General features: G+C 44.5%; 1 protein-coding gene across 1 annotated transcript in view; it reads right to left on the bottom strand.

Moving 5' to 3' along the window:
* Elovl4 (ELOVL fatty acid elongase 4) overlaps positions 1-3,026 on the bottom strand; it is a 31,760-nt gene extending 28,734 nt beyond the window's left edge. Inside the window, exon 1 of the mRNA XM_042671121.1 lies at positions 2,924-3,026. Coding sequence (XP_042527055.1) covers positions 2,924-3,023 — 100 coding nt within the window. The 5' untranslated portion in view covers positions 3,024-3,026. The remainder of the gene's footprint in view (positions 1-2,923) is intronic.
* Positions 3,027-18,168: the final 15,142 nt, after the last annotated feature.

Here is an 18,168-nt window from a genome sequence, read left to right as displayed (position 1 = left end):
ATTATGAATAAAGTAAATACTATGGGTGTTTATATAATGAATATTTAGATTTGTCACAGTTTAAAATCTGAATACTTCTTAAGTAGAAACTAGGTCTAGGGTCATAGTCCTAATCATTCTGATGTATTCGTAACATAAACAGGAAAAATAAAGAGGATGAAGGAATAAAAAGTCCTACGTGACTTTACAATTTCTTATCTTAGATCGACATTACCTTCCTTGTTCTAAATATCTAAACATATCATTTAGGAAAGTCACAAAGTATTTTGACTTTTCCTAAAGAACGGCTTTTCCAGTGTACACAGCACTGCTACTACATGAAAGCAACGCGCTCTGTGTCAGCATGCTGCAGATCCTATTCTGTATTTGCCAGATATATGCTTTGGAAAAGCCTGCTTTTATCACCTTGCTTTGGGTATGGTTTGTTAAAAAAACAATTTGATATAAAAGATCAAAATGAACTTTTTTTCTAGAAACTATTTGCCCTATGGCAAAAAAAAAGAATGGCCTAGACTCTCAAATATACTCTACAAATCTGTAAGTGCTTCTTTTCTGATAGTGTAAAGTGGCTGTAGTTGATTTGCACATTGATAGAGAAAACGTATATGAAGGAATAAAAAGAGGAAGAAAAAGCAGCAACCACAGTCCTAGAACTGAAAGGACCCAGGGAACGAGACTTGGCTCCCTTATTGTTCTTCCTGAATAATTTGCATCTGACCATCACACTGCCTTTTCTCTCCTACCCTCTCTGATTTCTCTTTTTCCAAATACCTGATTTGCCAACTTTTCTTCTACCTTGTCTAATAAGCCCGAAGCCACCTCAGCCAGATTTTCACGAGATTACAGAAGAGCTGTTCTAAGTAGGGGAGCAGCATGGTTGAGGCTAATGGAAGGACCAGAGGAAGCAGAGAGAGAGGGACATGGAAGGAGGGAGGCATTCCCCTGAACTCTGTTTATATCATTTGTATCAACCAGAAATGAATGGTCATCCTTACAACAGCAGCAAGGAGAAGGGGCCTCTCTGGGTGAAAAGTCATCTCCGCCTACACAAGGTAGCTCAAGACTGAGACCAGAGCATGGTCTCAGGTTTCGTAAGCAGATCACAAGAGTGCAGGTGAATGCTTTCCCTCCCACCTGCTAGTGAGAGGTCACTTGAGTTCCGCTGATAGTCTCACTTCTTGAGCTGCGATATTCTATTACTTTACATGTCCTGCAAGTCTTCACAAGAGCGGAGCACACAGAACTTCCTCTTCCATCCATGATCTTTTTCATCCAAACATCACTAGGAAGGAATTAACCATCTCAGAAACGTTTGTGTTCTACCTCGGCTCTCGATTTTTCTTTCTGAGACGCAGAACGTGAGAAAGCTCCAGGACAGGAAGGGAATGACAGATGGCTGAGCACTCCTAGGTGTGGCTCTGGCTTGAAGGATATTGGAGGACCTCAACAATGTCTCACTCGGAGTATACAAACTGATATTACCTGCTGGAGAAACTTGTCTGCTATACAGCTCAGAACAGTTGCACAACAGAACTCTGATGCAATGTCCCATGCGGAGTCACAGAGATGGAGCGAAGGGGACATCTTCCTGAGTGCGCAGGCCCGACCTGACATCAGTGTGACAGACTCCAAGCAGCAGCATCCGACCACCGCCAACCTCTGTGACAAGTGTGGTGGTACACACCCACAGTCCCAGAACTTAAGAGGCCTAGGCAAGGGGAATCACAGCCAGCCTGGGGTACCCAGAGGGACCCTGATGTTAAACCAATAGGCAAAACCACTTGCCTTTTCAGTTCTAAGGCCTTCTTACATAGCTTATCTCCCAGTGTGTGTCAAATGTGAATTCTAAAACATGATGCTTTTTCAAAAATCAATGCAGTGTGAATGTCAAAAAATCATTTGTCTCATGCGAAAGTCCAGCAAGCACTTTACCCACAACGGAATCCTTCCCGCATCTCACCGTCCTGCTCATCCCTCTTGCACGCTCTAACCACATCAACCCCACTCATCTCTTCCCGGGCCTAAGGGGACCGATCTCCCGCTGAGATGCGGTGCCACACTGCAAACGTGTGAAAACTGAACTCAGAAGATGGCCTCCCAAGTCCTTCCAGCCTCATGTTTCAGATTTCAAGGGTGGCTTGACACCAAACGCAACAGAGCAAAGGAAGAGCAAATGGCAAAATGGGAACCACAATCGCTTCTGCTGGGAAAGCTACCCAAGGGGGGGGGGGGAGAATCAACCAAATGACAGTCCTGTCAAACTGAACAGCGGGGAGAGCTGGCTGCCTTAGGAGAACCCTGGACGCGCTCGGGGGTCCGGAGAGACCCCCCTCCCCGCCGCCGGCCCTCCTCCCTGCCGCCGGCCCCCTCCCCAGCGCGCTGCAGTGCGCACGGCCGAGCGAACCAGCGCCTCATGAGGATTTGCTTCTGCAAAGCCTCACTTTTCGGCCCAATTCTTCCCCCACACACACACCGGATGGGCGGCCCGGAGCAAGAATCACTCCCGGAGCTTGGTCAAAGCAATGGGAGGCCCGGGGAGCCGAGGGACAGCTCCCGCAGGGTCCCGGGTCCTCTCCAGCCGTCTCCCCGCCTCTCTGCCCCCGTGCCCGGGGTACCGGCAGCCGGGGATGAGCGCAGGGGGGTTGCGGGGGGCGCCGGACAGGGAGCGCCGGCCCCGGCTGCACCTGATCGGCTGGATTCCCACCCGAGGCGCGAGCGGATGAGCGCGGGAGCCCGGGGAGAAGCGCTCGCCTCGAGTCGGGGTCGGGAAGGCCTTAACGTTCGGTGGGGAGGACCGGGCGCCTCCGCGCCGCCGCCACCGGCTCGGACCCCGAGCCCTAACAGCCGCGGGGCTGCCGGGGCAGCCCGGGGACCGGGGCCAGGCCGGGCGAGGACGGGGCGGGGCGGGGCGCGGCGCCGGTACCTGCGATGGACCAGGTCCAGCGGTAGAACTCCACCGTGTCGTTGAGCGCCGTGGACATCGCGCTGAGGACCCCGCCCGACTCCGAGTCCGGGAGCCCCATCGCGGCGGGCGGCGGGCGCACGGAGACCCCTCGGGTCGGTGACCGCGGAGGCCGAGGAGCGGCGGACGGCGGGCGGCGGCCTGCGGCGTCTCCTCCTCCTCCCGGCGCCGCGGCGGCCGGGGATGCGAAGGCGGCGGCCGGAGCGCGGGGCCGGAGGTGCGGCCCGGGTTCCCGGGAGACGAGGAAGATGAGGAGGAGGAGGAGGAGGACCCGCCGCGCGCGCCAGGCGCTGCACCACTGAGCCGCCCGCGCCGCCGCGGCTCCAATCTCCTCCGCCGGCGTCACGTGACTGCGCGCGGGGCGGGGGGGGGCGCAGGGGGGGCGGGGCGGGGAGGACGGCGGCGCGCCCCTCTTCCGCCTGCACGCGCGCGCGACGCCTCTCCACGGCGCGGGGATGCTGCACGCAGGCGCACTGCGGCCCACACCCCGCCCCCCCCCCCTCCCCCGACGGCCGGTCCTGCTGCCTGGGCCCCTCCTCCCGCCGCCCGGGCCCTGTCCTGCGCCCCCCCTCCCCCCGAGGAGGAGGACGAGGAGGCTCAGCCTCGCCGCGGGGGACCTGGCACCCCTCCCGGAGTCGCCCTGGGAAACCGATGAGGCAGTGGGCGAGGCGCCCGGGTGTCGTCACCCGCCCGCAGTCCCTGGCGGCCGGCCTCCCGCACCTGCACCGGCGCCGTCCGGCCCCCCGCGCGTGCCCGGGACCCCTGGGCTGCCGGGGCGCCGACGCTCGCCCGCCCCTGGTCGGTGGACACGGTCGACGTGCAGCCGATGGTCCCCAGATCCGAGTGTGCCAGCCCAGGGCCTCCGGGTTCTCCTGGCCCCGGAGGCAGCGCAGCGAACGGACCTTGGGCCTCGGAGATCAAGGACCGCCTCCTCCGGGAAGGAAAAGGACATTTTGGTTTTAATTTTTAAAAAAAAAATTGTAGCCAGACGCTGGTGGCTCACACTTAGTCTCCCGAGTGGAGGGGAGGCTGAGATCTGAGGATCGCGGTTCGAAGCCAGCCGGGGAAGGAAAGTCTGTGCGACTCTTATCTCCAGTAAAGTACCAAGAAAGCTGGATGAAAGTGGCGCTGTGGCCCAAGTGGTAGAGCGCCAGCCCTGAGCACACAGAGGCCCAGGGACAGCGCCCAGGCTCCGAGTTCAAACCCCAGGACCAGCAAAATAGATAAAAATAAGCATTGTTCTCTCCCAAAAACTGGGAGGCAATTAGGAGAGGTGACCCCTGAAAAGTAGCAAAAAGTATACTACCTCCAATTCATAATCTGATCGTTTCTGACACAAAGCTAAAGGCACTTTCATCTATTTCTAATATGCCGCCTACCTTTTTCTCTAAACTTTTCTCCACTGGCTGATATAGGATGTGTCATTTTCAAGGCTGCTGAGTCAAGTGTGTGGTTGCTTTAGCCCTTTGACATTGTGAAAGAAATCTAGAAGCTACCTCTTATCCTATTAGATTTCTTTTCCATTGACTGGTTATATGTTCTTTATGTTTTATATTGGGAGCATACTAAAACAATGACTTGTGGTCACTGGATGAAGCCCTAACCCAAGGCTATAAATAGTAATTATATATATATATATATATGATAATTATAACACACTACTTTCAGGGCATAACAAGGATTATTTAAGTGATTGAAAATCTAGGGAGAACAGATCCTTAAAAGTAACCAATTAATTGTATAACTCAATTAGACTTCTTGAAATACTTGTTCTTGTCATCAACCAATCAATATGTAATTTATTTGTCAAATATTTGTTTAAATAAATTAGTCAAGCCAGGCGCCGGCAGCTCACACCTGTTATCCTAGCTACTTGGAGGCTGAGATCTGAGCATTGAGATTCAAGACCAGCCTTGCTGGAAAGCCCATAAGGTTTTATCTCCATTAAACCACACACCAAAAAAAGCCTGAATTTGTGCTCTGGCTCAAGTGGTAACATGCTCCCTGAGCAAAGAAGCTCAGAGAAGCAACCAGGACCTGAAGTCAAGTGTTTTTCATTTGGAAATGGGATAACAATCTACTTTTTTTTTTCCCTTGGGCTGGTACTGGGGCTTGAACTCAAGGTGTCATGCACTCCTTTGCTTTGTTTTTGTTTTCCCCAAGCTAGCACTCTACCACCTGAGCCACACCTCCACTTCCATCTTTTTGCTGGTTAATTGGAAATAAAGGAGTACAGATTCATTTGTACATCGCTTACAAAACTATTTCTTATATATGTGGAATCCCAACTTAGGGAGAGCACATTGCTTTCAGTCACACATACAAACATCATAATACATAATACAACGTGAAATTGCGGGGAACAGCGCCTGGTTTCCCCTTGGCTTCTCTTCAACTGGAGGACAACCTAAGTTTTTTGTTCACTAGGGGGCGCAAGTCACATATCTTAAAAAATCAGACAAAACCAACATAATTTTGGAGAGGCAGGTGAACTTGGATCCTCGTGTCCACATTCTATCTCAAAAAGTACTATTGTATTTATTTATGAACGGTTCAAACACACACCAAGAAACAGCTGTGGAATTCACCCGACTCAGAAGCCCTCTTGCCTGGTATGAAGTCCAAAGTCTGAAATCAGTTCCCAAATGACTGACAAATACCAGTGACTGCCTAGAACCAAGAATCCCTTCTGTGCTTTGTTTATGTCTCTCATAGTGTTGGAAATGAACCACTAACAGGACAGAGTTGAGAGGTGAGAGCCATGGGAGATTTGGGTCCTGAGGACAGAGCCTTCATGAATGACTAATGCCGTTTATGAAGTTCTTAATGCTGTGTTTGAACTCAGGCATGAGTGGTGTCTTCCATTATAGATGGATGCAGCCAGCAAGCCATCTATTCACTAGACACATCTTGTAATTCCCAACTTCAGAACCGTAAGAAGTGAGTCCTTGTTCTCCAAAAATTATCCAATATTGTGTATTGCATTTTAGCAGCACAAAAACAGACAAGACAGAGGATTTGTATTGAGAATTGGTTGTTGGAACTGGGTCATGGGCAGAGGCTGGAGGAGTTTCAAGGAACAGACTAGAAAAAGCCAAGGTTTCCCTGAATACAGCATTTAAGGCAGTGCAGATGATAGTACAGAAAAGAAAACTGGGGGAAATCTGAGTCTCTTTAATAACATGGGTTTGCACTCAGCCTTGAACTTGCAGGAGCAATGAACCACATACACCAGCCCAGAGACTTCGTGTGCGCGCGCACACGCCAGTCCAGGGACTTGAACTCAGAGCCTGAGCCCTATCCCTGAGATTTTTTTGCTCAAGGCTAGCACACCACCCCTTGAGCCACAGCTCCACTTCTGGCTTATAGGTGGCTAATTGAAGCTAAAAGCCTCATGGACTTTCCTTCCTGGGCTGGCTTCTAACTTGGCTAAACTGGACCTTACTCAAGCATTTCAAGACAAGATTATGAGGAATGAGCTTAGACATATAGTAGAAGAAATTCATAAGCAAAATATTGAATGAGCTGCCCAGCTACTTTCAACCGCACAGAACAAGATATTGGAAACCTCTCCTCCATATGTCTCTTCCAACATTTCAGAGCTTAGGGAAGGCAACTGTGATTAAAACTTCTAAAAACCAAAATGAGCCAGGAGGATGCTAGTGCTTATGCCTATAACCCCAACTACTCTGGAGGCTGAGATCTGAGAATCACAGTTCAAAGCCAGGCCAGGCAGGAAAGTGTATGAAATTCTTATTTCCAATTAACCACCCAGAATCCAGAAGCGAAGCTGCGGGACAAGTGGTAGAGTACCACCGTTGAGCAAAAAAACTAAGGGACAGTGCCCAGGATCTGGTTTCAAGCCCCAAGACTGGCACAAATCAAAAATAAATATCAATAAATAAGGAAAATATAGCTAGAATGCTGTGGTCTGTGGCCATTTTTGCTGGGCTTCCAGAACCAAAGGGAATATATACTTCTTCTAGAAGAAGGTGTTTAGTGGTTCACACCTATAATCCCAAGTACTTGGGAGGTAGAGATCAGAATGGTTACCTGCTACCTAGGAAAAATAAGTTATTGAGACTCCTGTCACAATGAGTTGGACATGATGGTATGTGCCTGTAAACCTAGCTGCTTGGGAGGCAAAGGTAGGGAGATGCTGGTTCAAAGCCAGCCCTAAGCAAAAATATAACACCCTGCCTGAAAAACAAAACCAGTGACCAGGAGACTCTAGTGTAAAAACCTGTGTGGCAAGCATGTGACCTGTAGTAAAAATCCTCAAATTGCTAAAACGACATTTGCGAAAGTAAATATTCACAAAAACAAAGCTGAATTCTGCTCGAGCAAGAGTTGTGCCTATATATACAAAGCCAAGGACAACAACACATATGGGTGCTCCTGGCAGCAAATGGCACAAAAGCAGAATCATCTGGGGAAGTTGGAGCCATGAAAACAGTGGCATAATTTGGGTTAAATTGAGAAGTAACTTTGTCCAAAGCTGAGACCATTGGACAATAGAATTATGTGGTGCTGTGTCCCCAGGATTGAAAGGAATGCAAACTTAAGTAAAGGTGTATTTGTTCTCTTGGGGAGGGTTTGGAGCCATGGATCAAGTAGTAACAAACTTGCCTAACAAAGGTAAATTCAAACACCAATACAGCCAAGAAAGAAAAAGGAAAGAAAAAAATTTCCTCAGCCAGGTATGGTGAGATACACCTGTAATCCCAGCTCTTGAGAGCAAAAGGCAGGAAAATGGTTATGAGGTGGAGGCCAGTTTGTGTTACATAACAAGATGCTGTCTCAGAAACAAACCAAACATGTCAACAAACAAGCACACACCTTGGGTTCAATCCCCAGTAGTGTGCGTGAGTATGTGCATGGATGTGCTCACACACGTGCACACACGCACACACATACACACACACACACACACACACACACACACATGCACACACACACCTGCACATGGATGCTTATTGGAGTTTTATTCAAAATCTTCCCAAATCAGAAGTGGCCAAGATGTCCTCTGATAGGTGAATGGGTTAAGTGTTGCACATCATCAATGAGATATTACTCAGCCATATAAAGAAACAAGCTTCCCAACCAAGTGCCAGTAGTTCACTCCTGTAATCCTAGCTACTCAGGAGGCTGAAATCTCAGGTATGAGCTTAGACCCAACCCTGGCAGGAAAGTCTATGAAACTCTTACCTCCAATTCATCAACCAAAAGCTAGAAGTGAAGCTGTGGCTCAAATGGTACAGTACCAGACTTGAGTGAAAAAGTTAAGGGACAGCGTGCAGGCCCTGAGTTCAAGCTCCAGCATCAGCAAAAGAAGGAGGAGGAAGAGGTGGAGGATGAGAAGGAGGAGGAGGAGAAGGAAAAAGACTCGTGGTAATAGAGATAAATAGAATGGAATACATTACTATACACTCATTATTGGCTTAACATAGATACTATAGTTGTGTATAGATGTAATATTTATAAAGAACTGTGAACAAAGATGTTGGTGTTCAATGCTCAGCACTAGAGAAAATAAATATGTAAATGATAACAATGTGAAGATAGATAGATACATAGATAGACAGACAGACAGACGGACAGACCTTGTTTGCAGTGGTAGGGATGGGCTCAATGGTAGAGCACAAGTATGCATGAGGCGTGGGTTATACTCTAGCACTACAAAAAGAAAAAAATTCCTTTGCAAATAATTTATGCAGATACGCCATCTTCAAGGAGGTAAAGATATCAACTTCTTCAGTGTGGGCTTCACATAGAGACTTCTTTCTAAATGTGCAGAATTAAAACAGGAAAGAAACTAATGTTAAAACAGATAAACGCATGTAACACTGCCACAAACAAATGATCAATGTCAACAGAGGTGAGAAATAGTCATAATATATATTTTTCTTCTCATGTGATGAAAATGAGAGTTTTCCTCTGTGGTCTTTCTCTCCTAAACTCTAATCATGAGAAAAATATCAGAAAAGTTACACTTATTTGGGCAGTCTACAAAATAACTAACTAGTACTCCTTAAAATGGTAGCTCACACCTATAATCCTAGCTACTCAGGAGGCTGAGTTCTGAGGAGTGCTATCAGAATCCAGCCCAGGTAGGAAAATCCATGAGTCTTATTTCCAATTAACCACCAAAAAACCCTGAAAATGGAACTCTGACTCAAGTGGTAGAGCGTTAGCCCTGTGCACAAAGGACAATGTCCAGCCCCAGGACTGGCACGAAAGAAAGAAAGAAGGAAGGAAGAAAGGAAGAAAAAAAGAAAGTCCTGAATGACATAGGGATTCAATATTTGTTCAGTAATCATGACAAGGTACCACATTAATGAGTAGTGTAAGCGATAAGGGAGCTGGGTTTGAGGCATATGGGAACTTTGTATTCACTTTGCAAATACATCTGTAACCAATCTAAAGATGAAGACTTTCACATTATAAAGAAGAAATAAAAAGTAAAAAAAAAATTAGCCTTTTGCAGTAATTTTACTTCCAGGTATTTATTCCAGAGAAACAACTATTGTGTATATCTTTAGGTTTGATAATAGTACCTACAACATTAGCATTTTATGGTGCTCAAATAAAGTCAAATATTCAAAGAAGCTTATTCAAGCTTCTCAATAAATGTTGCTTGCTACTGTTCTGTTATGAGGCAAGCACTGTCTTCAAAGAGTTGACAGTATCAAAGAGATAAGTATAAAGGGGAATTTAATAAAATGTAGTCATTTGTGGTAAGTGACTCCTTGTATTCTGTGTTACTTTGGAAAATTAGTTCATCTCACCACCCCAGCCTCTGGCATCCAGTAAGTATTACAATAATGTTGACATAGGTGATTTTAACCTCAAATCTCAGCATCAATGACAGGACAAAGACTGCAGTATGGTGGTATACAGCAAAAGGATCTAAGTTTGAGGGTGTTTGTGGTTTACTGGAAAAGGTAATAACTAAAATGTGCACCATAAATACATAGCAATTATTTTGTTCATTCAACAAATAACCACTGAGTATCTACTATGTTGTATTTGCTTGGTATGCCAGGAGGCTGTTTTTGCCTTGAAGATTCTTGGGTTCTAGATGAGAAGAGGTAAGCTAGCCTAGAGAAGGAGTTCCTCGTAAACACATGTGTTAATAATTTTTATTCCTCAAAGGGAGATTCCCTATAAAATGCATTACACTTGTATATATCAACACTTTATAACATCAGCTTAAGTATTCTAAGCAGAAACACAATATGCTCCCAAGAGGACCAACTTAATTGAACACAATGAGTGCATATTTCTGGCTGAGAACTTAAACATCAGTTCAAACATTATACATATTGATCTATACCTAGATATATATGTATAGATACTTATATTACAGATAGATAAATATAGATAGATATAGTTAAATATATCTAGATGTTTATAGATATGTATAGAATATATGTAGATATATAGAGAGAATATGAATATATGTAAAGAATACAAATGATTCTCATATAGAATAAGAATATATATATTCAAAGTGTGAAGCAATTGAGACCTGGCGGTGTGGTTCGATGAGTAGCTTGCCTGTCTTTCAGGTGAGGAGGCCCTAAGTTCAAACACCACTACTGCAAAGAAGGAAGATGTGCATTTGGATTTTTCTGGTACACAATAGGTATAGAGGATTATAAACAGAAGAACTAGCTAATATTTTGGAAGCTTTTCTTGGCAGATATCCGTGTCCAACGTGTCAGCATTGATTCTTCTCCTTTGCCTCGGTACAGGAGAGGTGCTGACAAACATCTTATGGAGCTTGTGCCTTTCCTGCCCATTCTCCAATCTTGCATGGGAACATTCCCTCCACCCTGTAAGTCCAGGGGCCCTGTGTGTGTGTGCCTGGCCTGGTGCTTGAACGCAGTACCTGGGCCCTTTCGCTCAAGCCTGGTGCTGAACCACTTGAGCCACAGCTCCCCTTCTGGCTTTCTTGGTGATGACTGAAAGATAAGCATCTCAGTGACTTTCCTGCCTGGGGTTGGCTTCAAACCTCAGTCCTCAGATCTCAGCCTCCTGAGGTGCTTGTACCCTGGCAGCAGAACTTGAAGGAGGGGCACTGGTTCTAACACTCACTGCAGCCTTCCAATCGGTTCCTCCTCCCCCAAGGTCACCTTTGCCTGCCTGCGGTACACCTGCTCCCCTGCTCCCCTCCCAGTAAGTTCAGAGTGCAGAATCCCTGCATCTGAGCCAGGCTGCCCTCCCCCCACTCGTCCCCACACGGCCCACCCACACCAGTCTCCTCTCAAACACCCAGCTTCTCCTTCCCTTTGCCTGGAATATTCTGGCTTAAGCTCTCCTGGTCTCAGCTCAAGAGACCTTGGAAGGCCTGCTGAAGGTGAACTCCATTGTTAACCATTTATTCCCTCCTCCACAGTCCTTACCATTAGCCAAAATGACCTTACTTGATCATCTTTCTCTCTACTGGAATGAAAATTCCTTTTCTCCCAGCATAAAGTCTGGGTTATAGGACCTCAGCATATATATATTCATGTATATAAATATACCTATACATAAATATATATACATATAAATATATATACACATATACAAACACACATACATACATTTGTATTTACTTATATAATTTATAAATATATTTATATGGATATGCACATATATGTATATATGTGTATGTATGTCTATATATGTATATGTATTTACTTACTCCTTTTTGATCTAGAGTAAGCAAGGGTAAGCCTAAAGGAAAGCAACGTATTTTACTTACAGGAATTTCTTTTAGCATTCTATCTGCAAAGATCGTAAGTTCCATGAAGGGTACCTAGGAAGGGACTTTACTGTCATTACACACCAGCAATCAGCTGAGACTTCACTGTGTATTTTCCACTGGCCTTCCTGTGTGTGGGCAAGGACAAACCCAGAGTCTCAGTCTCCTTATCTGATTATACATGAAGAGAAAGTATTCCCCCGTCTACTTCACTCAGCCATTGTGTGGGTCAAATGAGGTGATGAATATTAAAATATACAAAGGCATAGCGTTTTCTTTCTGATCAATGGACTGAAGTAGTCCATTGTCAATGGATACTTCAGAGGGAAGATATGCACCATTGAAATTGAAAGACTTCTCAAGGTAAAGAATAGCTGTATATCACAGGCTGGCCTCGAAGTTGCACTGTAGCCCAGGCTGGCTTTGAACTTACAATCCTCCTGCCTTAGCTTCCTAAGTGCTGAGGTTACAGGTATGCACTGTCACACTCCACTGAGAATTTTTTTAAAGATATTATGATCTCTCTTCATTAATAATTGAATTAAATAATCATGTATAATGTTCCTAAACCTACAGGAAATAGGCATTGATAACTTTCCTACTATGGAGAAACATTATAGTCACTTAGGTATTCTACAGTATAATCTTGTGTTGAAAATACTAAGAGGAACATGGAGCAACTATGCAGATTTGGCCACCATGAATATACTTTATACAAGTTAGAATTGTTCATTGTTTTTATTGTTCTTGAAAAATAATGTGAATTATACTCTCTAATCTTTGATTTGATATTGCATTAACACTATTTTCTTTTTTTTGGGGGGGGGGGTCCAGTCATGGGGCCTAACTCTGGGTCTGGGCACTGTCCCTCAGCTCTTCAGCTCAAGGCTAGCGCTCTACCACTTGAGCCACAGCACCACTTCCGGCTTTTTTTTTCTGCTTATGTGGTGCTGAGGAATCGAACCCAGAGCCTTGAGCATGCAAGGCAAGCACTCTACCACTGAGCCACTTTCCCAGCCCAGCATTAACACTATTTTCTGCCTTATAGAATTATCAAGGGATGTAATGCCCTCCAGAATTTTTTTTTTTTTAGGTCCAGTCGTGGGGCCTGAACTCTGGACCTGGGCGCTGTCCCTCAGCTCTTCAGCTCAAGGCTAGCATTCTACCACTTGAGCCACAGTGCCACTTCCAGCTTTTTTCTTTTTGCTTATGTGGTGCTGAGGAATCAAACCCAGGGCCTCCTGCATGCAAGGCAAGTGCTCTACCACTGAGCCACCTTCCCAGCCTCCCTCCAGAATTTTTATGTTTGTTGACAACAAATACTTCTCCTTTTCTTCTGATGTCATGTACTCTACTCAGACATTTCCTAGCAAGTGACAGAAAAGTACAATTCCTACAGCAAATTGCCTTTAAAAGGAGAACCCAAAACTATTGTTTTTGTGTAGGGAAGGAAACTGCTACTGATACATGCAGGGGAGAATTCCAGTAGTGTAACTCCTTAGAGTCAAACAAAATGACAACCAGGAAGCTGGAGCCTGAGGTGATGGGGTGGGAGGGCAAGATTAAGGAGAGGGGACAGATAAGATATAAAGGGAGGGTAAGTGCAGTCACAATATTCACTGTACATTGTGGAAAAGAAACCAGCAACTTGAGGGGAAGGGTGGGGTTGGGAGAGATGGAAGAGAATGATCCACTGCTGGACATAAACTGACATGTTGAATTGGAATCCCTCTGTACAAGTACTTCAAGATAGTTTTAAACAATTGAAGAAGGAAAGAAAGGAATAAAGAAGAGAAGTAAGGAGAGAGAGGGGGGAGGAATCGATACATATGAAATTGCCTTATTTTTTTCTGTTCTTAACCAAGCTTCTCAATAATGAAAATCTGTGTAAAATAATTTTCATTTTATTTTTGTTTGCTGAAAATACATTTCAATTTTTTACTCTTTGTATACAACTATTGTGTGTGTGTGTGTGTGTGTGTGTGTGTGTGTGTGTGTGCATTAGCTCACCACTGTCAATAGAGCACAAGTTACAGGAAAGCCTTTTGCTGTCATTGATCTTAAACAGTTAAGATGGGGTGTGTGTTTTACTATATAGCCCAGACTGTCCTTGAACTCATGCTTCTTCTGTCTCTGCCTTCCAAGTGCTGGGGTTATAGTTGTATCCCACCATGCTCAGCTGTGAAAATTACAACAATAACTTTATAGAAGAAATCATTCTGTCAGTAACATAAAATGTTATTATTCCTGCATAACTGGCTGATTAATATCTTGCCAAAAATCAGTACATAAAACCATAACTTTTTTTATTGTGAAAATACTGTACAGAGGGGTTACAATTACATGGGCAAGATAATGAGTACATTTCTTATCAAGCATTGCAGCCTCCTCCTTTGTTTACCCTTCCCATCCTCCCCCCCCCCACCCAATCGTCCCCCGCCCCAAAACCATAACTTTTATTACTGGCATACCCTGTCTGCAGTCGGCAGAAAGAACACATTTTATTTTATGGCTAGTTACCCGACATTGAAATATTTAACTATTTCATCAATATTCCCCAAATTAGCTATTTACATTAAATTGAAAATAAATATTAAATTATAATGAATATGAAAATAAAATGAAACTAGTAGCATCCAATTAAATATCTTAAATTAATATTTAATAATTAATACGTAAATATGTAAAGATAAATATTAGCTGGGCATCTGTTTGCACTCTCTCTCTAGAACTCACACATGGGGGGGGAAATCTGTCTTTCCTTATCATAAAAGTGATCTAGGGTAACCAGAAAGCTCTAAGGGCAGCAGGTGTGAAGCTCTCGTGGTTTCTAAGCATGCTTCCAAGGTGACAATCTGTGTGTCCCCTGTCAGCGTAGCCTGTAGCACACAGGTAGGACTCAGAGGCCCAATGGAGGGGGATGAATCTAGGAAATGGGTGGGGAAGAGATGAACCTGACCTGGTCTGCACATGAGCTTCCCTCCTCCTGCTCTTTGCAGGGTGAATGAGGGAGGCCCGAACATTGCCAAGGCAGGATGGAGCAAGTGCAGAGTGCCTGCGGTGTGTGCCACTCGGGAGCGGTGGTGCCAACTTCTGGCAGAAACTGGGTCGAGGGGTGGAGTAGGCCGAAGTAATGCTTTTCTAAGTCAGATCTGCCAACTAAGCACTACCAGGGACTCCGTCTCCTGGAGAAGCCAAATAGCTGAGCTGTTTACCAGCATGATTTACATGTTATTCCAACAGTGCATGAAAACCCATGGCCATGACTTACACCAGGAAAGTGTGCACAAATACTAGGAATCACACGTCTTTGGGCACGTTTTACTCATCTCTAGAAATGGAAGAGATTTTCAGTGACACGATCTGTACAGTTATGAATAACCTTTCTACACAAAAAATGGGTGAAGAAGCCAATATCCAGAGTTCTAGTCCCATTTTTCACTTTTTTTTTTCTGGTACCAGTCTTGGGGAGCGGGTCTGGGTACTGTCCCTGAGCTGTTGCGCTCGAGGCTAGTGTTCTTCTGGCTTTTTGCTGGTTAATTGGAGATACAAATCTCACAGACTTTCCTACCCAGGCTGACTTCAAACTGTGATCCTCAGATCTCAGCCTCCTAAGTAGCTAAGACTACAGGTGTGAGCCACAGGCCTACAGCCCCACTTTTGACTTTTTCCAGCCAAAGGCAAGTCAGTAAAATAGTCTACATTTCATTTTCTTACCGCCTTCTTCATAAACGGTAAGGGGAGCTGGGCACTGGTGGCTCACTCATAATCATAGCTATTCAGGAAGCTCAGATGTGAGAATCATGATTTAAGGTCAGCTTATGCACACAAATCCAAGAGTCTCTTTTTCAATAAACCACCAAAAGCTGGAAATCCAGTGGCTTAGATGGTAAAGCACCAACCTTGAGCTAAAAATCTAAAGTAAAGTGCCCCTGTCCCCAAGTTCAAGCACCAGTATGGACACAAAACAAATGAACAGATCTAGTAGAGAGATCAAATGACATGTGTGTTCACTGTTTATAAAGTGGTTTGCAAATATAAAACACTGTCATTTTGGATTTGCAAATATAAAACACTGTCCTTTTGGAAGTCAGGACTCATTATTATCATTTTTATGGGATTAGTAGAAATACATTTATACATTTATTTCTTGGAAAAAACAAATGACTTTCACATGCTGAGGTGGAACAAAGACAATTGGATCAGCGCACATTATCAGGTTTTGAAAAACTCAATGTGATAAATTTTATAAAGAAAGTCCTGTTTCTCAGTAGCTGCCTGTAAGGCAAAGCAAGTAGCGTGTTAAAACATTAATGCTTTGCCACCAAATGGATGTGGGATCCGGTGCCCTAATGTCTCATGTATTAAAACTACAGGATTCTCATGAGCTGGCATTGTATTTGATGCTTTTCTTCCCAGTGCCATATGTAATGGATTAAACATAACAATTAATGATTTTTTAAAAAGATACATTGCTTTCTTAAATGACCACAATTCCAAATTATAGATTACCAATCCAAGGTGTCAAAATACGATTTCAAAGAGCTTTTTTGGTTGTCCATCACAAAGTGATCCAGAGGTCCCCTCCCTACTTGGGGAGCCTGATAATTTTTCTTACTTTCTTTCATGGCTCTTCTTTTGCCTTCAAATAAATTATTCTCTTTACCTTTTAAAAGAAAAAAAGAGAACCTTTTTGGGTTTTGTTTGTTATTGTTCTTGTAAAACCTCATCAGTTGCACTCACTACCTTAAAAGGGCTGTTTCCCCATTCAATTCTATGTCCTTCCCCATCATTTTTTAGTTTTAAATTTCAGATGGGCTGGTACTGATCACTCATGCCTGTAACCTTAGCTACTTGGAAGGCTGAAGTCTAGCAGAGTGTCAGCCTTGAGCAAAAAAGGCCAAGCAAAAGTACAAAGCCCTGAATTCAAATCCTCTCTTTCTCTCTCTCTCTCTCTCTCTCTCTCTCTCTCTCTCTCTCTCTCTCTCTCTCTCTCACACACACACACACACACACACACACACACACATACAAATTAGATGGTTTGTTTTCTGTAGGAGAAACATGTATTTTGTTGTCCAAATAAATGCCATCATTTACCTAGTTTATGTTTTAGTTCTGTCCATCTCCACCATGCAGCCATCAACAGCTGCTCTGGTCCTGAATGTTTTATGAGAGAAAGGAACTCTTGAAAAAACTGTTGCCTACTTCTTCCCCCTAGAGGTATGTGTGGGTTCTGATAGGACCAGTCGCCACATTGCTCTATCAGATAAGGCAGGGAGTGAGCCTCAGGCAGGTGCCTCCTCACTCCTGGGGTCCATGTGTAAGTAGGATTCTCAGCAGACCTGCTCCGTGTTGAGCAAGAGGCAGGGAGGAGCCGGCTCTGCTCTCCACCCTTCAGGAACTCCTTGCTGCTTCTGTGTACTCAACAGGTAACAACCCTCAGAAAGCTTTAATATGTATATGTGTGTATAAATTTTATATTTATATATTCATTTATATATAAATTTTAGATTTAAAATGTATATGAGATATATGAAGGAAATGATTAAGACATCACTTTTATCAATAAAAGATACCCATCTCAAAAGGAGGGAACTCAGCCAAGAACTGATGGCTCATGCTTGTAATCCTGGTTACTCAGGAAGCTGAGCCAAAAGTGGATCTGTGTGGCTCAAGTGATAGTGCTTCAGCCTTGAACAAGAAAGTTAGGCAAGAGCGTGGGGTCTTGCCTAAGCTGGTTAAGAACCTCGAGCCTCAGATCTCAGCCTCATAAATAGTTAGGATCACACATGTGAGTCACTGTTACTCACCTATTTTTTAAATATATTTTTATTGTTATTATAAACGTGATATACATACAGGCCTGTCATTTCATAAGTCAGGTAATGGGTACATTGCTTTTTAAAATTACTTTTGTTAGACAATGCGAAAAACAGAGGTGACCGTTACATAAATCAGGCAAAGAAGTACATATCTTTTGGGACAGTATCACCCCTTCCCTTGTTCTCTCCTAGTTTTTCCCTCCCATCCCTGCCCACAAGTTGTGTAGTTCATTTTCAACATAGTGCCTAGCAGAGTAGCACCGCTGGATTTGTTCGCCCCATCTTGTGAGGATGAACAAGGTGTTCACCCTTACTTGTGAGGTGGAAGTCTCGTGACACTGCCCAGGCTGTCCTTGACTTTCGGGGTTCCGGTGTTCTCCCCTCCTCAGCCTTCTTGTGGCTCATGCAACAATTCCTGGCCTATCTAATTTTTTCTGTGTCAGATGTGAACACAGAAACTCACCAACAGAGCAAGGGGTAGGAAAGAACTAACATCCATTCCTGGCTTAAACAATCTGTTATTGCCTTGCTGATAATCTTAGAACAGTGAAGCTCACCAACATATACCACCACCAAAATCCCATGCAGTAACCGAACATAGACACTAATTTCACATCCTTGGATAAGCA

The sequence above is a fragment of the Dipodomys spectabilis genome, unplaced genomic scaffold (assembly GCF_019054845.1).
Source record: "Dipodomys spectabilis isolate Male_0828 unplaced genomic scaffold, ASM1905484v1 ptg000600l, whole genome shotgun sequence".
NCBI classification, from domain to species: domain Eukaryota; kingdom Metazoa; phylum Chordata; class Mammalia; order Rodentia; family Heteromyidae; genus Dipodomys; species Dipodomys spectabilis.
This window is presented reverse-complemented; position numbering and strand designations above follow the sequence as displayed.